This window comes from Haliotis rubra, unplaced genomic scaffold (genome assembly GCF_003918875.1).
Source record: "Haliotis rubra isolate DU_JTF1 unplaced genomic scaffold, ASM391887v1 Scf306, whole genome shotgun sequence".
NCBI classification, from domain to species: Eukaryota; Metazoa; Mollusca; class Gastropoda; order Lepetellida; family Haliotidae; genus Haliotis; species Haliotis rubra.
Genome location: NW_025766976.1, coordinates 96,666 through 123,439, shown reverse-complemented (window position 1 = coordinate 123,439; position 26,774 = coordinate 96,666). Strand labels below are relative to the sequence as shown.

Genomic DNA, 26,774 nt, shown 5'->3' with positions numbered 1-26,774 from the left:
GTAAATAATCGAGTCTGCACCAGGCAATCCAGTGATCAACAGCATGAGCATCGATCTGCGCAATTGGGAACCGATGACATGTGTCAACCAAGTCAGTGAGCCTGACCACCCGATCCCGTAAGTCGCCTCTTACGACAAGCCGTGGGTTGCTGAAGGTTCATCCTAACCCGGATCTTCACGGGTTGAGATGGTGTAATCCATACTAAACTATTCAGAAAAGAAACGCACAGGCCAAAACTAAATACATGTACATGTGTTAAATGTATTAGAGTATGCATGAGTCGATTAAGCTTGAACATAAATGAAGGAAATTCGACACACGGTGAACATATGTATTGTTGTCATTGTCAGCATTAATTCTGTTCACTCACTGCACATGTATGGACACAAGGGGGCGTTTAGGTCAGTACCCGGTGACACCGCCCCTTTCAGCCGTAACTGATCTACACGCATTGGACACTGGAAGGGAATTTGGTTACAGCCAGAGTGAAGCCTTTGTGATTATTGCGACAGAATCTTTATGATTTGTGACAGAGTCTTTGTGATTTTAGCAACTGTGACGTTTCCGGACGCGTCGATTAAGTTCGTCTCATAGAGGCTCGATCGGGTTCAGATCAGGCGATTTGGAAGGCCAGGGAAGGCGAGATTGGCACCTGTTACACGAGCTGTGTGGGATCGAACGCTCCTTCTGGCGGTTAAAAAGTGGGAGGAGGTGTGGTCGCAGGATTTGGTCGATGTAGCGATTAGCTGTAAGATTGTCTTGAAGCACCACTAGCTCTGATCTACTTGTGTAGGACATGGCTCCCCGCACCATGAGGCTTTCTCCACTACATCTGTCCACCTGTCGAACGCAGATCGGCACAAACGTTCGTGTCGACGTCGATAGACACGTTGTACTCAATCCCGTCGTTGCAGGAGGAAACGCGATTCATCGCTGAGCCAAAAACGTCGCCAGTTCCCCAGGTTCCATGTCTGCACCGTGTTGCACCACTGGAGACGTCGTTGTCGGTGTAGTGGTGTCAGAACAGGTCCAACTCTTGGTCGATATGCTCGAATTCCCACTTCTCTCATACGATTTCTGATGGTCTGGTCGTAAATTCTTCGAAGACCAGGCACCTGTCCTGCAGTGTCCGTTGCTGTAGCAAATCGGTGACATAGGCGAATCACCCGGATGAATCGGTCTTGAGCAGGATTGGTCACTCTTGGCCTTTCACTTCTAGGGCGATCTTGAGTCGAATCGAAGCGGGTATATCGATGTCATAATCGAGATGTGGTGCTGTGGTGGATGTTGAAGTGTCTTGCAACGGAAGTTTAGGACTCACCTGCTTCTAAACGTCCAATGGCGATATATCAGCAATTTCTATCTTCGTTTACGTCGTAAATTTCGTAATGTTATAATGAATTTGGTTTGGCCTTTTATAGTCGATGTCTCTACTCATGTTTCCAACACATTGCACGTGCATTACGTGGAAACTTTTTCTGCATGCACTTTTCATGTATCATAATTTTGTATGACAAACGTTGACAAACACATTTTGGGATGCGTTTGCGCGCAATACACAACGGCCACAAGATGATTAACGGGACTCAAACATAGCAATTGTCGTAATGAGTGAGTGTTGTGAGTGAACCGAGTCTGCAACAGACAATCCAGTGATCAACAGCATGAGCATCGCACTACTCAGTTGGGATACGATGGCATGTGTCATACACGTCTGTGAGCCTGACCACCCGATCCCGTTAGTCGTCCCTGTCGACAAGCATGGGTTACTTAAGATCAATTGTAACCCGGATCTTCACGGGTTTTTATCCTTGTGAGTGCCCAGTGGTTGAGCCTTCGTTGTGCCGAAGATCTGGGTTCGATTTCCCACATGGGTACAATGTGAAGAACATTTCTGGTGTCCCAGCCATGATATTGCTAGAATATTACTAAAAGCAGTATAAAACTAAACTCGTGGGGTCACTAACTCACAGCGGCGCCCAAGTTCAACTCACGCCATGTAGATTCTTGAACTGCTATCAAGGAGGTTGTTACAGCTGAAATGAATTTTATAGCATGACTGGTAATATATAAGTTTGTCGCCAGTCTAACTCGAGTTTTAGGAGGGACTGGTGAAGTGAGCAATAAACGTCCAAACTTTGGGACCACTTTGGCAATATCGCTAGGCTACCAACGACCACGTCTCTGGAGCCTGTTGACGTGCAGGCGACTTTCCATAGACAGGCGCAGGGGTTCTCTTGCTCTGTTCATCGTCGGTGAGACGTATGTATAAGTCTGATGTTTTTATCTCCTGTTGTTGATATATAGACGTATCTCGCAAGTACACATTTGGTTCTTTGGAATAATTTTGCATAAAAACAACGTTAATATTTGGAAAGGTGATTTGATTGTGAATTACAAGTCACAAACCTTGGGTACGTGTTGCCAAAACACCACATACTTTACAGGGTTATTCGTGAGATATCATTAAAACCATGCTTTTGTTGAATGTAATATGCATGATATTCCCCAACAGTATAAAGCACAGGTGTGTATTATTCGTATTGATAAAATTGCCTTCTACGACCAATGACGGTGGGGCAGCCGAGTGGTTAAAGCGCTCGCTCGTCACGCCGAACACCCTTCGATTCCCTACATGAGTACAGTGGTTGAGGCGTTCGATAATCGTTCCGAAGACCTGGGTTCGATTCCCCACATGGGTACAATGTGTGAAGTCCATTTCTGGGGTCCCCAGCCGTGATATTGCTGGAGTATTGCTAAAAGCGGCGTAAAACGAAACTCACTCACTTTTCGGCAGCTAATCGAAACTGATTATTAACGTTGACAGCTGCTGTGTCTGAAACATTTCTTATTTTAGAATAGTTAAACACTTACTTATTATTTGAATAATAATTGTACGAGGATTTTATTGTTTCACTTTGTAAAAATATCCTGTTATGAAAGAAAGGAAATCTGGAAACAACGCCACGCAGCCTTGTTGTTTCATAATGCCCCAGAAACTGAACCCTTACGCAACGGTGGACCCACTGCTTGCAGGCACTGTATGGTTCTCCTTTAAACGAAACTGTAAAATCACACCTCTCAGATAAGAGGCAGTGAGGTCACCAAGTTGTTGAAACGCGTTCCCCCTCACGTCGATGACCCGATTACGAGCCCCCACATGGGTACAGTGCGTAAAGCCCATTTCTTTTGTCCCTCATAGTGATGGAATATTGCTGTGTAAAATCAAACTCACTCACTCTATCTCAGATAGCCTTAGAACAGTGCTCTACGCAAACTTGTTTGGGTGTGTGAGGTATAGTTTGGTTTCATCGCCATGTTGAACATAAATTCAGACCACTTTACATCGAGGTGTGTCTGTTTGATGGGGAAGGGAATCCCGAAGTGGTGTATGTATTCTTGAACCCCATGAGCACGGGCATAGTGCTTAGAAACATGAACACATAAATAAAGTACGAATTTGAAATTCGACAAATTTATATTATGCACAAAACGGAAATTGTTGTTTGAGAAAGGCATGACACATATCGGCACTATTGCATCCACTCTGGGCTATGATACATATATTCTACTACTGTTATGCCTTAACCTTTAGTACGTAAATCGATGCACATGCTATTGATCACTGGATTGTCTGGTCTGACTCGATTATTTACACACCGCCGCCATATAGCTGGAATATTGCTGAGTGCGGCGCAAAACTAACTCACTCACTCAGTAAAATCATTCACTTAACTTACCTCAGTGACTTGGTTGGTTGTCTGTCAGCCTACCCCGACCACTTTAGACGCCATTACGTTGCTCGTACTATCAACCACTCGTTTGGTCATGACCCAAGTCTTGCTTATTCTAAACTGTAAATTCCTCGTGTGTATCATAAAATGTACGCGAAACTGTTAATACCATTAACACTTGTAATTTGACGGACTACTCAAGTTACTTGGCGGTTATATTTAGAGATACATCACTTGTAAACGCGAAACATTTAATTCGTTTTGTCCAAATACATGTTCAGTCAAATGTTGATTTAGAATTTTTGTAAGTTGGTGAGTACTATGGTTTTACGCCGCTTTTCGCAATATTCCAGCAATATCAGGGCGGGGAGCGTCATATTGTTGCAATAGACGCCACAGACGCTTCTGATTTCACCATTCAAACAGATTCTGTCGATCATATATCCGTTGAACATGTGTCAATGTTTCAAATATCTCGCTATATCATAGGGGATGTAATCAGTTTCATATGAATTACTGTAAGGGATTTTCTCGCGATCTCGACCTTTGAAAACAAGCTAAAAATGCCAAAAGTGCGAGAATGCGAGATCGCGAGAACGCGAGATCTTGGCCAAATCTCGCGTTCTCGCATTCTCGCACTTTTGGCATTTTTAGCTTGTTTCCAAAGGTCGAGATCGCGAGAATGCGAGATCGCGAGAATGTCCCTTACAGTATTCCATAGTTTCATCCATGGCAACAAGTGAGATATTCCCACAACGCTGATCCCTGCTTGTATAACATGGGATACCTCAGCTGAAGATCAATAACTGTATAGGCGATACGGGATAATAACAAGTCACCTCTTACTAGCCCAAAACTTATTCAAATTACCCTAATATCATTATTTGATGTTATGTGTATTAAATTGATACAATTACCGAAACAAATTTCATATTATATAAATATGTGGCTTCTATGGCTGTCTGAAAAGTTGAAGCCACGTGCGTCTTATCACATGTATCTAGCCCTGTGACCTACATTGCGTTCCCCTTATAAACACTAACACACACGAGCTCACTCCGAGGATGGTAAGCCAGGAATGTAGACCGCAGGTACGTTCGTGTCTGGCCTATTTCGAAACGCTTATAAGTAGGAATGTAAATCACACATTCGTCTTGTGCACATAGACGTGTGCAACACACTAAAAAAATCTGTGGTCTCTGAATATCGATCGTTGTGTCGCTGACTTTAGGATGTGCCTTGGATTTTGAGGGTTAGATTCTTGCGCATTTTGTAGGAGAATGAATCGCAGTAAGTCTTGATACTAATGACGTCATAAATGTGTTTTGCCATAGTTGAACAGTCAGTAGTGAGTGAGTAAGGTTTGACGTTGCCTTTAGCGATATCGCAGCTACATCGATCATGGCGTAGACACCAGAAATAGGCTCTACACTTTGTCTCCATGCTCAGAACCGACCAAGGCTCTTCGGTATGAGCGAACGCTTTAACATATAGGTTACGCTCTATACGGTAAGTAGAGATAAATATTACTATAATTGGCGTGAGAAAATGCGTATGTTAGAGACCGTATAAGTCACATATTGACATATAACTAGACCATGATATATGATATATGATATAGATACATTAACTGATGATATATGATTGCTCATGATACATTTCATAATCTGATTTGACATACATTAACTGACGTGGTATAACTGATGTTATATATTGCCTAGATTTACTTATTCGTACAGCTGAAAGGATAATCACCATGCTATATATTGCCTTGATGTATTTGATAACACAGCGGAAATGATAATCGTGATGTTTTATATTGTTTAGATAAATATAAACGTGGACTGATAATCACGATGTTATATATTGTTTAGATAAATTTAAACATAAACGTGGACTGATAATCACAATGTTATATATTGTTTAGATAAATTTAAACATAAACGTGGACTGATAATCGTGATGTTATATATTGTTTAGATAATAATTTAAACATAAACGTGGACTGATAATCGTGATGTTATATATTGTTTAGATAAATTTAAACATAAACGTGGACATAAACGGGGACTGATAATCGTGATGTTCTATATTGTTTAGATAAATTTAAACATAAACGTGGACTGATAATCACGATGTTATATATTGCCAACATATACTAATCGAATATTTGACATCATATTCATCATGTTAGATTTCGCCTATATACATGTATACGTATTTGTATTACTGACATGACATTCAAACTTATATATCAACTGTATGTAGAATCGTATATCCAATATGATTTTATTGATATAACTGCCTACACACCACATGCCATTCATACTTGGTCGGGCATTGCCTTTCCGGCGTCACGTGATCTCCTCTTCCCCAGCCCCACCCCGCCCTTCCTCCTCTGACTATATCTCCCGGGGACATACTTCATGTCCTTATGTTTTCTCCTGCGCGTCGCCTTCGAGACTTCAACCTGGGTTACTCCTGTACAAGCTCACGATGTCTCGTTGACAGCAGTACGTGAAACCCCGCTATATACCGCGCGTAAAAATAGCATTCAATGAGGTTTGTAATGTCAACACTGATTTGTGGTCAATTATGTAGCTGCATGAACTAGTTACTGTTGTGACCAGTTATAGAGGACCGAACGCGTGAGGATACGTGGCAACGTTCAAAATGCAAGCAAGAATATAACCCTTGCATTAGCAGCCATGTTGGCATTCCGGGGGATTTGTAATGCCAAATGTTCAGTGTTTGTCTATCTGTGGGGACTCCGTGGAGATTATGGGTCTGATCACTTTCCTCTGTGGATTCCTGGTCAGATATAGGTCCACAGCACACTGACTACTTGTCTACCTTTTGGATTCCTGGTCAGATATAGGTCCAGCACACACACTGTACTACAGATTTAGGTTCGGATTCCTGGTCAGATATAGGTCCCCAGCACACTGTAGTTGTCTACCCTTTGGATTCCTGGTCAGATATAGGTCCACAGCACACTGTAGTTGTCTACCCTTTGGATTCCTGGTCAGATATAGGTCCACAGCACACTGTAGTTGTCTACCCTTTGGATTCCTGGTCAGATATAGGTCCACAGCACACTGTACTACCCTTTGGATTCCTGGTCAGATATAGGTCCACAGCACACTGTACTACCCTTTGGATTCCTGGTCAGATATAGGTCCACAGCACACTGTAGTTGTCTACCCTTTGGATTCCTGGTCAGATATAGGTCCACAGCACACCTTTGGAGTGTCTACCCTTTGGGATTCCTGGTCAGATATAGGTCCACAGCACACTGTACTTGTCTACCCTTTGGATTCCTGGTCAGATATAGGTCCACAGCACACTGTTGTCTACCCTTTGGATTCCTGGTCAGATATAGGTCCACAGCACACCGTACTTTGTCTACCCTTTTGGATTCCTGGTCAGATATAGGTCCACAGCACACTGTAGTTGTCTACCCTTTGGATTCCTGGTCAGATATAGGTCCACAGCACACTGTACTTGTCTACCTTTTGATTCCTGGTCAGATATAGGTCCACAGCACACTGTTGTCTACCCTTTGGATTCCTGGTCAGATATAGGTCCACAGCACACTGTACTACCCTTTGGATTCCTGGTCAGATATAGGTCCACAGCACACTGTACTACCCTTTGGATTCCTGGTCAGATATAGGTCCACAGCACACTGTACTACCCTTTGGATTCCTGGTCAGATATAGGTCCACAGCACACTGTACTACCCTTTAGATTCCTGGTCAGATATAGGTCCACAGCACACTGTACTTGTCTGCCTTTTGGATTCCGGATCAGATATAGGTCCCCAGCACACTGTAGTTGTCTGCCTTTTTGATTCCTGGTCAGATATAGGTCCCCAGCACACTACATGTCTGCCTTTTTGATTCCTGGTCAGATATAGGTCCCCAGCACACTGTACTTGTCTGCCTTTTGGATTTCAGGGTAGGTATACATGTAGGTCCCCAGCACACTGTACTTGTCTGCCCTTTGGATTCCTGGTCAGATATAGGTCAACAACACACTGTACTTGTCTACCGTTTGGATTCCGGATCAGATATAGCTCTGTAACATACTGTACCTGGTCTCATGTTAACCTTTTATTACAGATCGCAGAAACGTTAGACGAAGGGACATTGCCATGACATCAACAGCTAACAAAGTGAGTGAAAAGAGCAGGGGCATGGTTTTGTCAATACTCAATAGTTTCGAACGATAGCCTCGGGTCAGTATATTTCTTGAATCTACATAATGTTCCCCAATTCCGAGTCTGTTCTTGTGAATATATATATCTTTTGTACCGATACTGAGCTGCTCGATGTGGTGCATTAATGATAATTTTCCAGTAGGATTGTTCTGCATCCCATTCCCCAGTGAAATATGGTCTTAGTTTTGCATGAGTGATAATGGGAAACGTTCCTGGAGCTGACGACTCGATATAAATACATAAATAGCTGTGTCCTAAAAGAAACCCCCAAAAGCAAGAACGACAGCACAGGTCATTGCTACGAGTTGTATTTGATGTGAGCCAATTTGATATATCTTCAAGGTTTAACTTTACACAACTCTGCACAATTAATAGAGGTACGGTGAAGACAGTGTTATAGGAAGACACACTGATATAACTGGAATGCACCACCCAGTCATGCAGGGCAGGTGTGGGAAGCGGGTGTATCCCCACTCTTGTTTGTCAGTGAGATTTGAGCACCAACTGTAGCGTCCAGCCAAAATATTTAACTGACCGTTTTAATGATACCAAAAAGCCTGTAATCAAATGTTCAAAATGAGTGAGTGAGTGAGAATAGTTTTACTCCGCTTTCAGCAATATTCCAGCAATATTACTGCGTGGGACACCAGAACGAGCTTCACGCATTGTACACATCAGGGAATCGAACCCGTGTCTCTTGCGTGTCGAGCGAACGCTTTGACCACTAGGCTGCTCCAGAGCCTCGGTTTACAATGACCACTCCGGTGACGTAGCCCATATGTTTGGGGTGTGTATCGCTCCTTTCGTTTGGCTCAATGGAACACATTTAACATTACAGATTCATGTTGGTGATGAGGCACCACACCTGGTTGAATATGCATTCTCAGCTTCTTTCTTTTATATTAAGTATGATCTCTATTGGGTATATCAGTCGTGTAGACATATGCCATATAATTACGTAAATAGTTTATATTGTTTGGTAACAGACGAAACGTCTTCCCCGAGTTATGTGCTAGCATTTATGAATTTGTATGCATTTCCACAGAAAGCTGTGAATTCCGTGTTTACTAGAACGCGGTACATTCCCCGTTTCCGGAAAGCTGTGCATTCCCTGTTCACGTTTTTCGCATTCCCTGTTTACTAGAAAGCTGCGCATTCCTCGTTTCCAGAAAGTCTGCATACCCCGTTTATTTGAAATCTGTGCATTCCCTGTTTGCCAGAACGGCGTGTATTCACTGTCTACTGGAAAGCTGTGTATTCGCTCTTTACCACAAAGTTATGCATTCTACTTTCACAGAAACGTGTATTCCCTGTTTACAAGAAAAGTGCGCATTCCCCCTTTCCCAGAAACATGTGTATTCCCCTTTCTCAGAAGCATGTGCATTCCCCCTTTCTCAGAAACTTGTGCATTCCCCCTTTCCCAGAAACGTGTGCATTCCCCTTTCCCAGAAACATGTGCGTTCCATGTGTTCTAGAACGGTGTGCATTCCCCCAAAAGGTCTAGCTTTTTCCACAAGTTGTATTCAACAGCGTAAGACGCCAAAGCAAAATTGCCTTAAACACTCTTAGACGAGATGGCACTCGCAACCCACCCTGTTGGTCAATGTTGTGAAGAAGGCAGTATGATGAGTCGTCATTAGAGACATTCCTGTGTACGACAACACCAGCTAGCCACAGTGTGTCCTGGAGGGTGGATAGTTCAGGCTTATTCCTATTCAGTTTCCATTGAATGTGTAGGTATGGTGTGTACAGATCACAGAGAGGTCAGGTTGTCGGACACGCATGGTAAACTAAGACTTCATAAACAACCTAGCCTGCCTAACAGTCACTAAACCTGCCCTTTCGCCAAGCCCTGACTAGCTCTTTGACCATTGAAGAAATTGAGTCAATTCAAACAACGTCGCTCTATGCAATAAATAAATGTCATCCATAAAGCTGTATGCTACATTATGAAGCCCGGCTGTGCTACGAAAGTATTGAAAAAGCAAGTTTGGAGTTTTCTCGGGTTCGGAACTTCCATTCTCACTGGGGCTCCTTTTAATTTTAATATTGTTGTATGTTTCTGTCTGGAGTATTTCTTTTAGGGACAGCCTAGACTGTGAATGTTTCACTCGTCTGTATTTGAATGAGTGACTTTTAGCAATATTGTAGCACCAGAAATGTTATCAACGCCTCCTTGGCAATTGGTCCAACCGACAGTGACCCTCACAATCGTACAAAGGACTTACTTTACAAACAGGAATACATCCAGTTAAGGATGAGTGAGAGAGTATAGTTTTACGCCGCTTTTAGCAATATGCCATCAATATCACGACGGGGGACACCAGGATGGGCATCACACGTTGTACCCATGAGGGGATCGAACAAGGGTCTTCGGCGTAACGAGCGAACGCTTTAACCACCAGGCTACAGACTCGATTATGTACAACCCGACGCCATAAAGCTGGGATATGTGCGAGGTGACACAACAAACAAACAAACAACCAATTACTGAAGGAAAAATGTAACTGTGTTTTATATAAAGATGTGTGAAAGTTATAGTATTGAAAAACCAAGCATCCAAATTCATCTACAAAATCCATCCCTAGTGTTGAGACGGTATACGCCCTAAAAGACGACAACACATGTCAGTATCGAGTTTGACCCTCCTTTGCGTTGATACGCGCGGGGCACATTGAAATATAAACGTAACCTGTTTTAGTAAATATTGAAATTTATGTTTTTATTTGTTTACTTTAGACTTACCAGACCTTCAATGAGGACGAGAAAGAGTCGAACGAAGCTCATGAGGTAAGGATGTGGTTATTCTTTTTCTTGTTTAGGGCGGTGGGGTAGCCTAGTGGTTAACGCGTTCGCTAGTCACGCCGAAGACCCGGGTTCGATTCCCCACATGGATACAATGTGTTAAGCCCATTTGGGTTCTGGTGTCCCTCGCCGTGATATTGCTGGAATGTTGCTAAACGCGGCATAAGACCATGCTTACTCACTCAGTGTGCAGTAAAGGGGAATCGGTGGTCCCTTAATCTAGGGTTCTTTGTGTCCCTTACGAGTAGAACTATTAAGTGTTCACGATTTCGAATCCAAGATTCTGTGCTATTTGGTATGTCAAGACGTTGGGCACGGCCTGGGGGCCATGAACGTCCGCGACATCATTCAATCAACAAGTGAGATCGATGAATGCATGTCAAATAACTGGTGGAATATGGATTACACCCCTCTATTCATTCTCTGCGCATTCAATATAGTCTATTCACATACACCGGGGACGGTGGGGTAGCCTAGTGGTTAAACGTTCCCAATTCCGAGTCTGTTCTTGTGAATATATATATCTTTTGTACCGATACTGAGCTGCTCGATGTGGTGCATTAATGATAATTTTCCAGTAGGATTGTTCTGCATCCCATTCCCCAGTGAAATATGGTCTTAGTTTTGCATGAGTGATAATGGGAAACGTTCCTGGAGCTGACGACTCGATATAAATACATAAATAGCTGTGTCCTAAAAGAAACCCCCAAAAGCAAGAACGACAGCACAGGTCATTGCTACGAGTTGTATTTGATGTGAGCCAATTTGATATATCTTCAAGGTTTAACTTTACACAACTCTGCACAATTAATTAGAGGTACGGTGAAGACAGTGTTATAGGAAGACACACTGATATAACTGGAATGCACCACCCAATCATGCAGGGCAGGTGTGGTGTGGGAAGCGGGTGTATCCCCACTCTTGTTTGTCAGTGAGATTTGAGCACCAACTGTAGCGTCCAGCCAAAATATTTAACTGACCGTTTTAATGATACCAAAAAGCCTGTAATCAAATGTTCAAAATGAGTGAGTGAGTGAGAATAGTTTTACTCCGCTTTCAGCAATATTCCAGCAATATTACTGCGTGGGACACCAGAACGAGCTTCACGCATTGTACCCATCAGGGAATCGAACCCGTGTCTCTTGCGTGTCGAGCGAACGCTTTGACCACTAGGCTGCTCCAGAGCCTCGGTTTACAATGACCACTCCGGTGACGTAGCCCATATGTTTGGGGTGTGTATCGCTCCTTTCGTTTGGCTCAATGGAACACATTTAACATTACAGATTCATGTTGGTGATGAGGCACCACACCTGGTTGAATATGCATTCTCAGCTTCTTTCTTTTATATTAAGTATGATCTCTATTGGGTATATCAGTCAAGTAGACATATGCCATATAACTACGTAAATAGTTTACAATGTATATTGTTTGGTAACAGACGAAACTTCTTCCCCGAGTTAAGTGCTAGCATTTATGAATTTGTATGCATTTCCACAGAAAGCTGTGAATTCCGTGTTTACTAGAACGCGGTACATTCCTGGAAGCTGTGCATTCCCTGTTCACGTTTTCGCATTCCCTGTTTACTAGAAAGCTGCGCATTCCTCGTTTCCAGAAAGTCTGCATACCCCGTTTATTTGAAATCTGTGCATTCCATGTTTGCCAGAACGGCGTGTATTCCCTGTCTACTGGAAAGCTGTGTATTCGCTCTTTACCACAAAGTTATGCATTCCCCCTTCCAGAAACATGTTTACAAGAAAAGTGCGCATTCCCCTTTCTCAGAAACATGTATTCCCCTTTCTCAGAAGCATGTGCATTCCCCTTTCTCAGAAACTTGTGCATTCCCCTTTCCCAGAAACGTGTGCATTCCCCTTTCCCAGAAACATGTGCGTTCCATGTGTTCTAGAACGGTGTACATTCCCCAAAAGGTCTAGCTTTTTCCTGATCCACAAGTTGTATTCAACAGCGTAAGACGCCAAAGCAAAATTGCCTTAAACACTCTGAGGCGAGATGGCACTCGCAACCCACCCTGTTGGTCAATGTTGTGAAGAAGGCAGTATGATGAGTCGTCATTAGAGACATTCCTGTGTACGACAACACCAGCTAGCCACAGTGTGTCCTGGAGGGTGGATAGTTCAGGCTTATTCCTATTCAGTTTCCATTGAATGTGCAGGTATGGTGTTTACAGATCACAGAGAGGTCAGGTTGTCGGACACGCATGGTAAACTAAGACTTCATAAACAACCTAGCCTGCCTAACAGTCACTAAACCTGCCCTTTCGCCAAGCCCTGACTAGCTCTTTGACCATTGAAGAAATTGAGTCAATTCAAACAACGTCGCTCTATGCAATAAATAAATGTCATCCATAAAGCTGTATGCTACATTATGAAGCCCGGCTGTGCTACGAAAGTATTGAAAAAGCAAGTTTGGAGTTTTCTCGGGTTCTGAACTTCCATTCTCACTGGGGCTCCTTTTTAATTTTAATATTGTTGTATGTTTCTGTCTGGAGTATTTCTTTTTAGGGACAGCCTAGACTGTGAATGTTTCACTCGTCTGTATTTGAATGAGTGACTTTTAGCAATATTGTAGCACCAGAAATGTTGTCAACGCCTCCTTGGCAATTGGTCCAACCGACAGTGACCCTCACAATCGTACAAAGGACTTACTTTACAAACAGGAATACATCCAGTTAAGGATGAGTGAGAGAGTATAGTTTTACGCCGCTTTTAGCAATATGCCATCAATATCACGACGGGGGACACCAGGATGGGCATCACACGTTGTACCCATGAGGGGATCGAACAAGGGTCTTCGGCGTAACGAGCGAACGCTTTAACCACCAGGCTACAGACTCGATTATGTACAGCCCGACGCCATAAAGCTGGGATATGGCTGAGTGCGGCGTGACACAACAAACAAACAAACAAACAAACAAACAAACAACCAATTACTGAAGGAAAAATGTAACTGTGTTTTATATAAAGATGTGTGAAAGTTATAGTATTGAAATACCAAGCATCCAAATTCATCTACAAAATCCATCCCTAGTGTTGAGACGGTATACGCCCTAAAAGACGACAACATATGTCAGTATCGAGTTTGACCCTCCTTTGCGTTGATACGCGCGGGGCACATTGAAATATAAACGTAACCTGTTTTAGTAAATATTGAAATTTATGTTTTTATTTGTTTACTTTAGACCTACCAGACCTTCAATGAGGACGAGAAAGAGTCGAACGAAGCTCATGAGGTAAGGATGTTGTTATTCTTTTTCTTGTTTAGGGCGGTGGGGTAGCCTAGTGGTTAACGCGTTCGCTCATCATGCCGAAGACCCGGGTTCGATTCCCCACATGGATACAATGTGTGAAGCCCATTTGGGTTCTGGTGTCCCTCGCCGTGATAGTGCTGGAATGTTGCTTAAAGCGGCATAAGACCATGCCCACTCACTCAGTGTGCAGTAAAGGGGAATCGGTGGTCCCTTAATCTAGGGTTCCTTGTGTCCCTTACGAGTAGAACTATTAAGTGTTCACGATTTCGAATCCAAGATTCTGTGCTATTTGGTATGTCAAGACGTTGGGCACGGCCTGGGGCTTCATCGGGGCCATGAACGTCCGCGACATCATTCAATCAACAAGTGAGATCGATGAATGCATGTCAAATAACTGGTGGAATATGGATTACACCCCCTCTATTCATTCTCTGCGCATTCAATATAGTCTATTCACATACACCGGGGACGGTGGGGTAGCCTAGTGGTTAAACGTTCCCCTCATAGATGAAGCCTATTTCTGGTGTTTCCGGCCGTGATACTGCTGGAATATTGCTAAAGGCGGCGTAAAATCATATTCATTCACTTATATACATCGTTTACGTATTACGAAAAATAGTTTAACTTGTCAGTATGTCAGATCACTTTGGGATTCCTCCAAAATCAGGCCTCTGTACGGCATATCGCTGTTATAATGTTTATAGGACGTTAAATTAAAGCAATTCACTCACTGAAACAGACATTTAATTGTTCACGTGTTTAGGCAACGTGTGAGTAAGAGACTGATTTGGGTTTCACGTCGCTTGGAACATTGTGATGCAACGCTTTTAATGTGGGGAAAACTAAAATTTGTCCTTCTTTCAGAATGGAGTCAAGAGACCCAGTGGAGAACTGCGGGAACGAGAAGACATCTTTTTGTGGTCCGGCGGTATCGCCTTCATCGTCATCTTAATCGGCATCATCTTCGGCATAGGTAATAGCATAGTGCCCTGATTCATTGGCATCATCTTCAGCATAGGTAATAGCATAATGCCCTGATTCATTGGCATCATCTCCAGCATAGGTAATAGCATAATGCCCTGATTCATTGGCATCATCTCAGCATAGGTAATAGCACCCTGAGGGCATCATCTTCAGCATAGGTAATAGCATAATGCCCTGATTCATTGGCATCATCTCCAGCATAGGTAATAGCATAATGCCCTGATTCATTGGCATCATCTCCAGCATAGGTAATAGCATAATGCCCTGATTCATTGGCATCATCTTCAGCATAGGTAATAGCATAATGCCCTGATTCATTGGCATCATCTCCAGCATAGGTAATAGCATAATGCCCTGACTCATTGGCATCATCTCCAGCATAGGTAATAGCATAATGCCCTGATTCATTGGCATCATCTTCAGCATAGGTAATAGCATAATGCCCTGATTCATTGGCATCATCTTCAGCATAGGTAATAGCAGGTAATAGCGCTAGCATAGCAGCCCGAGTCCTCCGAAACTTTATCGTCTTTTCATATACGTTCTGTGTGAGATTCACATTACACGCTTGGTTTTATGCTTATTATTCAATGAACGCAAACATACTGAATTCTTAAATCGATGGATGGCTGCTGCGAAGTGTGTTTTAGACAAAGAAAGGGCGTGAGGGTCCCTGAATGGGACCGATGTCCTTAATTGTTAGTAGGCAATAGCGGGTATACAGTGAACTATTCATATCATTTGCACAACATACATTCTGATTCTGCATCTTTCACTCAGGCCACGCCAGGCACTGGGATGCGCAGTCTGGCCACACGCACAACACTAGCGCCACCTCGCGGGATAGGTTCCTCCCAGAACCTTTTGAGCCGGAGCCAGGCGTAAAGGGGAGGTAAGTTACCACAGGTCATCCTACAGGAGCTATAAACCCATACGACGCAGGGCTGTATTTAATGTTTAAGGAGCTGCCATGCATTGTCGACTATCTTAAATATAACACTACACATTGTACAACCATATCAGGCATTATCAGCTGTACGTACGTACGGATGAGAGTCTGTGCCAACAGGGACACCAGAAATGGACTTCACACGTTGTACCCATGTTGGGAATCGAACCAGGGCCTTTAGCGTGACGAGTGAAGCGTGTGATTTTACCTATAAAAAGGAAACCAACATGATTCATCATCAAAGCTTTAAAATTTTAAAAGTATCTGGTCCTGCACCTGTAGCTGGAAAAACATCCAATCTTCGCACAAAATCCCAGGTGCCCACGAAATATTAAATGGTTATTCCTTATCAGTCTCTTCATTCCCTATATAAAGTTCGACCTTGAGAGCGTGATTACAATCCTATTGTCTCCACGTCTCTATATAATCTATTCTTGTCTCCTCCAGGTATGGCGTTGAGCCTGACTCCCGGTGGTACTACTGGAAGCTCCCCCCGGACCAAGTGACCTCCTACACACGGCTGTTTGCCTGGCTCTGCTACATCGGACACCAGGTGTTGGCTTGGACTGTCCTGTACATCGCCCAACACCACAAGGTAATGTTGTCTTCACATCATTAATACATCTTCCGTGGTCTAGTGGACACCGGGTGCTGGCTTGGACTCACCTGTACATGGCCCAACACCACAAGGTAATGTTGTCTTCACATCATTAATACATCTTCCGTGGTCTAGTGGACACCGGGTGCTGGCTTGGACTCACCTGTACATGGCCCAACACCACAAGGTAATGTAGTCTTTACATCATAAATACATCTTCCGTGGTCTAGTGGACACCGGTGCTGGCTTGAACTGTCCTGTACATGGCCCAACACCACAAGGTAATGTAGACTTTACATCATTAATACATCTTCCGTGGTCTAGTGGACACCGGGTGCTGGCTTGAACTCACCTGTACATCGCCCAACACCACAAGGTAATGTAGTCTTTACATCATTAATACATCTTCCGTGGTCTAGTGGACACCGGGTGCTGGCTTGAACTGTCCTGTACATGGCCCAACACCACAAGGTAATGTAGACTTTACATCATTAATACATCTTCCGTGGTCTAGTGGACACCGGGTGCTGGCTTGGACTCACCTGTACATGGCCCAACACCACAAGGTAATGTAGACTTTACATCATTAATACATCTTCCGTGGTCTAGTGGACACCGGGTGCTGGCTTGGACTGTCCTGTACATGGCCCAACACCACAAATGTAATGTAGTCTTCACATCATAAATACATCTTCCGTGGTCTAGTGGACACCAGGTGTTGGCTTGAACTCACCTGTACATGGCCCAACACCACAAGGTAATGTTGTCTTCACATCATTAATACATCTTCCGTGGTCTAGTGGACACCGGGTGCTGGCTTGGACTCACCTGTACATGGCCCAACACCACAAGGTAATGTAGTCTTTACATCATAAATACATCTTCCGTGGTCTAGTGGACACCGGGTGCTGGCTTGAACTGTCCTGTACATGGCCCAACACCACAAGGTAATGTAGACTTTACATCATTAATACATCTTCCGTGGTCTAGTGGACACCGGGTGCTGGCTTGAACTCACCTGTACATCGCCCAACACTACAAGGTAATGTAGTCTTTACATCATAAATACATCTTCCGTGGTCTAGTGGACACCGGGTGCTGGCTTGAACTGTCCTGTACATGGCCCAACACCACAAGGTAATGTAGACTTTACATCATTAATACATCTTCCGTGGTCTAGTGGACACCGGGTGCTGGCTTGGACTCACCTGTACATCGCCCAACACCACAAGGTAATGTAGACTTTACATCATTAATACATCTTCCGTGGTCTAGTGGACACCGGGTGCTGGCTTGGACTCACCTGTACATGGCCCAACACCACAAATGTTGTCTTCACATCATAAATACATCTTCCGTGGTCTAGTGGACACCAGGTGTTGGCTTGAACTCACCTGTACATGGCCCAACACCACAAGGTAATGTTGTCTTCACATCATTAATACATCTTCCGTGGTCTAGTGGACACCAGGTGTTGGCTTGGACTCACCTGTACATGGCCCAACACCACAAGGTAATGTAGTCTTCACATCATTAATACATTTTCCGTGGTCTAGTGGACACAAGGTGCTGGCTTGAACTCACCTGTACATGGCCCAACACCACAAGGTAATGTTGTATTCACATCATTAATACATCTTCCGTGGTCTAGTGGACACCGGGTGCTGGCTTGGACTCACCTGTACATCGCCCAACACCACAAGGTAATGTAGTCTTCACATCATTAATACATCTTCCGTGGTCTAGTGGACACAAGGTGCTGGCTTGAACTCACCTGTACATGGCCCAACACCACAAGGTAATGTAGTCTTTACATCATTAATACATCTTCCGTGGTCTAGTGGACACCGGGTGCTGGCTTGGACTGTCCTGTACATGGCCCAACACCACAAGGTAATGTAGTCTTCACATCATTAATGCAGCTTCCGTGGTCTAGTGATACAGCGTCGTTCTGGGGACCGTGGTTCGATTCCCCACTGTATCATACAAAATGCTTAAACGGTGGGTACCGTCTCCCGCTCAGAAGAGGGGATAACACAATAACGGGTACACCCTTGGCCAGTATATAGTGTCGGAGTTTGGTACCCACGCGACTGGGTATCTCAGTGCTCTGCATGTTGCGTTAGATGTGCAATGGGTTTAATACTCATCTCACCTCTGATCAGTCAACCCTTATTTCAGCACTAATAAGCCCACAGCTGTAGTACAATTATACACGATATAGGCAGTAGACATTAGAGATGATATACAGATATTTTCGGTGTAAAAAGGGATAATGAATGCCCCTTCTGGTGCCTCTATATCTGCCTGTTTCTATAAATAAATCAGATGAACAGCGGAATTTTGCAAGAGTAATGCTATGTTTTCTCACATTACAAAGATAACCGATAAATGTCTGTGTATAAACATAGTCTGAAAATTTGGTAATAGAGGCCTTTATTCGACAGAGATAAGCGATCGTCCCAGTTCTGATTACTGGTATCAGTCAGTAGTTGTTTTGATAACAGATCCTGTGACACTCGTACCATATATTACCAAACCTAGGATAGAATAGCATATACTTTGTGCACCTCTTACCCAGTTATGTTTTCATTTTTGTCACAAAGCATAATTATGTTATAACAGTTTTGGGGTATACAGTAGGATATATTCAATATTCATAAGCAATTTGATGACTTCAATTTGTGATTCTATAAACAAACGAAACCTACCACATAAGCCATTAAAAACTCATTTCGATGTGCTGGGCTTTGCACCTCTCACTCACTAGCTCACTCACTCACTCACTCACTAAAACAATATTGGAGAAAGAATCTTGAACATAAACGTCGTAAGACCTAATACATTCAAAGATTTTCTTAACGTGTTTTTGTTAACATTATCTGATAAAATATCTTGTTAAAAAAACTCCAGTTTGTCGTTATCGCAAATGGATTTATATGACCGCTTTTCAGTAGATGTAGAACGTGCGAAGCCCTCGTATTTTCATATTGAGAGGAAGATGGTCAGACTAAGTGCGTGAAGGGTAACAAAATCAACATGATCACAAATGTGTGACGAGGCAATTATATAATCTACTACATCTGCTCCACTGACACTAATATATGTGGAATCCACAAAACGTTCGTAGCGCTTCGACATTCGTAAGCCTATGATAAACTATGGAAATACGAAATACACAATGCCATATTAGAAAGTGGTCAAATGCAACATATGTTATATTTGGGATTGCACATTCTTTGTAAAGTACAGATTCTAGTACTGTTGGGGGGGTTGAGTCCCATCCGTGATTCGAACCCACACCCTCAGAGTCAGGCACCTACAGAGTTACGGCAGGTCGTAACGTTACAAACGCTTGTGGATCGGGACCCAGAACTGCATCGACCATTCATTGCATGGATATTTAAAACCGAGCAGAGATATACAAAATGTGGTTTCCACGGGTGGCACAATGAGGACAGAATAACAGTTATGGAATTTATATACAAGCATTATACATGTGAGCGTAGATGGAGAAACAGTGGGTGTTTGTGTCATATACTGTAATGTGGAAAACGCCTCAAGTATATCCACATATGCTGTGATCACGTCACCTTTGAGCTATTAACAGATTCAGATTAAGAATCCCTATTGTTTTGTTACATGATATATATTCTATTTTCCTTTCCAGGCACACGTGACGACGTCTCAGCGTTACAGCACTCGACTGACCAAGTGGAACTATATTTCCTTCGGTCTGCATGTATTCTTCCATCTTCTACATCTTGCGCAGACGCACACGACTTATGACGCTCTGGCGTCGGATGTGTCCATTGCCAGTTCTCAAAGTAAGCTATCTTAATCAATTTAGTTTAATAAATGGACTTTCGAACGCTTCATGTGGGTGGGTATACACAAGATACAGGTAGCCTGTGTTAGTGAACCCGTACAAATCCCGGTTCGAATTGATCTTCAGCAACCCATGCTTGTCATAAGAGGCGACCAACGGGATCGGGTGGTCAGACTCGCTGACTTGGTTGACAGATGTCATCGTATCCCAATTGCTTAGATCAATGCTCATGCTGTTGATCACTGGATTGTCTGGTCCAGGATCGATTATTTACAGACCGCCGCCAAATAGCTGGAATATTGCTGAGATATTGCTGAGTGCGGCGTTAAACAAGAAAGCAAGCAAGCAACCAACCAACCTGAGTTGGTGAATATCGACCAAACTATGGTTTTCTGTATTTCGGCATATCTGTTCATATTGATCTGATAGCCGTGATTCAAATTTTGCAAACCATTTTGTGAATAAGGGTTTTGTCTTCAAAATTTTTCAAGATTCCTGGGATTGTGACAACGACGATCCTAGTCCAGCATATAACTAGACGGCTTTGCACTATACCAAGGTGTGCTCGACGTCTAGCCGGCGAATTCAAGTTCTTTGACGCACTTCACTAGGCAGAGAGGCACAACGAATTTAGGCATAAACGAGGGTAGAAACTCAACCTATCGACTAAAACATGTGCATGGATTGATAAAACTTTCATTCATCTTCAAAATGAAACACTTACCTCCTCTAAAAACGACTCATTTTATTACTTAAATGACCTGAAACATAGAGACCCCACCTACTTTCCACCATTTGTCGGCCATACTGTTATGGTAATTAGTAGTTGAATAAAAAGTGGAAACGCATTAAAACGTATTAAGGAACAAATAGAAACTGCTAAAACTTCGTCCCCCTTCCTCAGACTTCAGAGCGTCATGTAATCACGGTCCGTTTAATACGATTCCTATTTTTGATACAACTGCTAATTACCATTACCAAAATGGTCGACAAATGGTGGAATGTTGGTGGGGGTCTTTATGTTTCAGGTCATTTAGTAATAAAGTGAGTCGATTTTAGTGGAGGTAATTCTCTCGTTTTGAAGACGATTGTTTGTTTTAGTAATGCATGCACATGCATTAGTCGATAGGTTGAGTCTTCAATCTTGTTTTTGCCTAAAACTGTTACGCTCAAATTTCTTGCGGAAAGGTGCGTCAAAGAAAATGCACTCGCCCTATAAACTCTGTGTAGGCCTTGGCTGGAATACGAGTTTATTCATATGAACTACGACGATCCATGTGCGAGGGTTTGGTGTGCCCTCATAGCATATTGCCGAATTATTTATAAACGAGGCGTTTAGACTCACTCAGTCACTAACTGTAAATGATACAAATGCTTACACACTTTTAATGGCACTGTCCATGAACACAACCATAACTATTATCATACCTCACATATATGTCGCTTTCTGATTGGCTTAGCGCTCTTCTATTGTTTTCAATGTACCCCACTTACAAGCGAGTAACATTTCGATGTACCCCGCTGTCAATGGCAACTCATTTGGTACTTCGTGGCAGTAATTCTTAATCTCGAATTACATTGAATCACGTATGATGTACGGACATTACCGATGTTTTGCGAATGCAAATCGATGGAAGGGAGATAACTCTAAATCTGTTTTCTTGTCAGCAAAATCTAGCGATGGCTACAAAAAGATTTGTACCCGTGCTTCAAACAATTCAAAATTAACATTAAGGTGTTCGGTAAGTTAAATACGTTGTTCACTGGTCCCTCGGGGCCCATGGGTTGATGTACCCTCGATCTTTGTTTATGTTCCCCTCGCCCTCGTACATTGCACATCCATTTGACCATCACTGATATTAGTTGTTCTCACTAAGGCTCCGTCATCATGATTCTGGTGTTCATCATGCTGATCGAGTACCGTGACCGGGGCATCGTCTTCCTGTGGCCCACAGACCTTCAACAGGACAAGATCAGCAGGAAACTCCGTCTTGATCAAGCGGCATTCTCCTTCATCAGGCGTTACCATGGTTACGCCTTTGCTTGGGGCGCCATCTATACATTTTGGTACCACCCGATGGAAAATACGTGGGGACATGCCTTGGGATTCTTCCATACTTGGATTATAATGCTGCAAGGTAGTTATTTATCTGTACATATGTTTGTCATCCATACCAAAGACAGTTTCACTTTTAGACAAGACGATTGCTGTTTTGAGCATAGATTACATTTGCACACAAAGGGACATAACACCTGAATCCGGTCTATTCGAATGTACTGTAACGAGATTCCTCTGTATATCATGCTTATGGAGGCAGCTGGTAGTTCAGTGGTTACAACATTCGCATGTCTTGCCAAAAGTCCGGCATGTGCGTATCCAGTTTCCATCGTCTCTGCGTGTAAATACTGGAATATTGCCAAAGCGTCATAAAAAACATTCTCGTGTAGATATCTTTCCTGTTTCAAAACATGTTCTATTTTGTCAAGTTCGGATATGCCATGCAAGTATGTTTGATCAAATACCGCGTGTTATATTCCAGGAAGTTTGATCTACACGAACTTTCATCTGAACAAATACTGGCGGCTACTTCTGGAAACCTGGGTAACAGTACACGGCACCGTTGTCGCCATACAGACCGGGGGACCGGATCTCCTTGGCACCAAGTTGTGGCCAATGTTCTGCTTTGGCTTCTCACTTCTCATTGTAGTGTCACAGGTGCGTGCGAATAACTGTAACAAGCGTCGAATCCAAAATGTCAGTACGACGCTAATAAGATAAGATAAGATAAACTTTATTGTCCCACAAGGGAAATTTGTTTTGCATTCAAAGAGCCAATACAAGCATATAACAACAAATAATCTAAGGTATATATACACAATGCCAAGCTATGTATGTACGCCGATTCCTTATGGAAAGCCCGCTTTGGGGGCTTTGCTGAATATTTCTAAAATGTATTTTCTGAAGGATGCTACCCCGAATTCGCGATTCGTTAATCTGAAATTATGAATTCGGGCGGGTACATGGCGAACTGTTGGATTAAAGATGGTGGCGGACTGATGCCTTAACAAGGTCACATGTTCCTCTCCTCTTCGTATCGAACAGATATGCACACATTGTATTTAAACATCGGTTCATATGAAAAGCTGACAAGCACTACACCTTTAATCTAACGTCTCTTCAACTGCAAACATATCTGTGTTTATCGAAATAATATTAAATAGTTTATAAACGGTAAATACACGAAAGGTTTATTCAGTAAGGATCAGATTTGTTCCTCAGGGATTTGTTCCGCTGCAGGAAACGTTAACCTTTGGCACCGATTCGATGGTGCAGGTGGGTCAGGAATCACGATTGCATCATAATCTTCATCTTGACCAGATCGACCCGTGAAGATCCGGGTTAGAATTGGTCGTCCGCAAACCAAAGCTTGTCGTAAGAGGCGGGTAGTGGGATATCGTGTCCCAATTGCGTAGATCGATGCTTATGCTGTTGATCACTGGATTGTCGGGTCCAGATTCGATTATTCACAGAACTCCGCCATATGCGGCAATAAACAAACAAACAAACCAACTTGCTCAGATCGTTGTCGAAAGGAAGTTAAATTTGAAACACACTGTACTCACAAGCAATGATCTTCAGTAATCCTTCCCATTTCAGATATTTTCGTTTGCCGTTCTGGCGGAAGATTCATGCTGCTTTTCGAGTTATCCCCCTTGCCATCTATATCGGCGTCATCCTGTACATGTACAGTTGGATCCCAGACGCCCAAGGTCGCACGTTCGTCAGGCTCCAGGAGGTCGTCCGGATTCCCGCCGTTTATTATCTTGGTTTCCTGTACGCGTGGATGCTGTTCTTTGCGTTTCATCATTTGGAAAAGAAACTGGGCGGCAAGAAGTCGAACCCGTCGACTTTGAGGAAGGCACTCGGTCTCATTTTTTCTGTCGCCATGTTCAGCATTTTCCTTGGGATTAGTGTCTGTCTTCAGTGGTTTGACGTGCAACAGGCGTTAACTATTATGATGATTATACTTGTGTTTGTGTTCGTTACTGGTGTGTGTCTGGTCTGTGTGGCCATCAACCAGACCCTGCCTAGCGTTCAAGTGACGAGAGACAAGAATGGAAGTAATAACAAGACACCCGGTGGTGAAACATTAGCCGAACAGAATGGCGTTTCTAGCAAAGCCATACACCGTCTGTGATATGCAGGTGACTGTTTTATGATGACAGCGTTATACACAAGCTGTGATATTATTGTAATCAGGTCGTTGTATACTAACAACGTTACGTATAGGCTGTGATAATCTGCTAATCGTATGCTAACAGTGTTACAAACCGGCTGTTATAATCAGGCCAGTGTATGCTAACAACGTTACACATGGGCTGTGATAATCTGCTAATTGTATGCTAACAGTGTTACAAACCGGCTGTGATAATCAGGCCAGTGTATGCTAACAACGTTACACATGGGCCGTCATAATGTTATAATCAGGCTAATTGTATGCTAACAGTGTTACAAACCGGCTGTGGTAATCAGGCCATTGTATGCTAACAACGTTACACATGGTCGTGAAAATCAGTTCAATGTATGCTAACAATGTTGCAAGCAGTGATGATCAGGCCACTGTATGCTAACAACTTTATATCGGCTATGATCAACACGTTCTTGTCTGCAAACAATTTCACCCATCCTTTGTAATTTGAAGGCATTTTTTTTATCTACGCCTGTGCTGTAGATATTTTCAGTTGAATACCTGATGGTCAAATGTTTGATTATATATACTTTGCATGTAAAATGACTGAAAGGAAGCTGTACACTCAAATGGCACGTTTCCTTATATGAACAACATTCGTTAGAATTAGTATAATATCAATTATAGAACTATATATACACTCATTATGTTTTTACATTGAAAGTAGAAAGCTCCAATATAAGTGTTGAAATATAATGCCATTATATATAGGCCTTTGTTTTCCACGCCAAACAGATCCGAGTGACCCTCCACAGATTATGACGTAATTGGTGCCAAGTCAGACTGGTCTCCTGTCTTGTCCCAACACAAAAGATATCCACAGTGTAATTAATTGCGTAAAAAAATGAAAATATGAGAAAAACTTGCCTTATATTTGAAACATTATGCTGTGGGACAGTGTAAGTGTGTGTTGTATTATAATAAACCTTCACCTTATGGAAAATACCATATGTGTAAAAAATAACTCGAACTATGCCATGACTACTTGTAACCCACTTTCACAAAAGAGGACTAGGCGTACTTTTACGAGGGGAATTTCGTTGTTTCAGGGATCTTGTGAATAAATGTGACATGTTTTTTACCAGTGCTGTGAAGTGTTTTTTCGTTATAACCGAGGAAAATAGTCAGAAATGTCAATAACCATTGTCTTCACGCTGGACGGAAGTTATGAGTGAGTGAGTTTACTTTTACGTCGTTTTTAGCAATATTCCAGCAATATCACGGCGAGGGCCACCAGAAATGGGCTTTACACATTCGAAAGTATGACAGTTTTTGTTAAATGTTACAAATCATTAAAATATAGACGGCTATCTTAATACATGCTTGCACTCAAAACAAGTGCAGTTTTTCCGATTACCTTGTTCCTTTTCCCAAGTGATATATTTCCCTTGATTTGACCTTGACCCTTCGTATTGTTGACAAAGGTCATTTGTCATGCGATTGTAATATGTATAGGAGTTCGTGGATTTGTGTAGGAAAGCTCATACTAAATCATGTTTCAGATCATCTCATATATATTCGACTTAAGTTAAACGTCATTATATATACACTATCCAACATAGCGGATAGTTTAGATCGGTGTTCGTGTCTGCAAATTTTCCAAAACATTCACACCGATTCTGTGGATATCGGTGACGGCTCTGAATGGCTATTGGTGATTTTGATTAGAACAATACCCTTGATCCCTGATTTTGAAATTCAATTATCCGAGTAAATGTTCGATATTTAGATTTCAAAATTTCTAAGTACCAACGTGAATGTGCATATAGTAATGTGTCAACAAAGGCGAGATTTAAGATAACTGTCAACTTTACTTTGCCACCAATAGCAGTTGATGATATGACAATACGGTGTATTTCCAACAGTGAGTCTAGTTTTACGCCTCTTTTAGCAATATTCCAGCAGTATCACGGCGGGGAACACCAGAATTGGGCTTCACACATTGTAATCATGTGGGGAATCGAACCCGGGTCTTTGGCGTGACGAATCCGTGATTGTCCGGGTTAGAATGAGCCTTCAGTAGCCCATGCTTGTCGTAAAAGGCGACTAACGGGATCGGGTGGTCAGGCTCGCTGGCTTGGTTGACACATGACATCGGTTCCCAATTGCACAAGATCGATGCTCATGCTGTTGATCA

At 42.8% G+C, this 26,774-nt stretch overlaps 1 protein-coding gene across 5 annotated transcripts in view; it reads left to right on the top strand.

Moving 5' to 3' along the window:
- The window catches only part of LOC124282892, a 36,623-nt gene extending 10,905 nt beyond the window's left edge, over positions 1–25,718 (top strand). For 2 of the 5 annotated variants that reach the window (XM_046718931.1, XM_046718925.1), the window contains exons 2-10: positions 7,860–7,912; positions 13,959–14,009; positions 14,892–15,000; positions 15,792–15,903; positions 16,408–16,555; positions 20,229–20,385; positions 22,265–22,525; positions 22,928–23,103; positions 24,046–25,718. In XM_046718931.1, the coding sequence (XP_046574887.1) occupies positions 7,892–7,912; positions 13,959–14,009; positions 14,892–15,000; positions 15,792–15,903; positions 16,408–16,555; positions 20,229–20,385; positions 22,265–22,525; positions 22,928–23,103; positions 24,046–24,360 (1,350 nt within the window). In that variant the 5' untranslated portion in view covers positions 7,860–7,891 and the 3' untranslated portion in view covers positions 24,361–25,718. Of the gene's footprint in view, positions 1–4,791; positions 4,827–4,893; positions 5,026–5,161; positions 5,245–7,859; positions 7,913–13,958; positions 14,010–14,891; positions 15,001–15,791; positions 15,904–16,407; positions 16,556–20,228; positions 20,386–22,264; positions 22,526–22,927; positions 23,104–24,045 lie in introns of those variants that run through there. The other 3 variants (XM_046718928.1, XM_046718926.1, XM_046718927.1) reach the window with 3 other exon arrangements.
- The last annotated feature ends 1,056 nt before the right edge of the window (positions 25,719–26,774 follow it).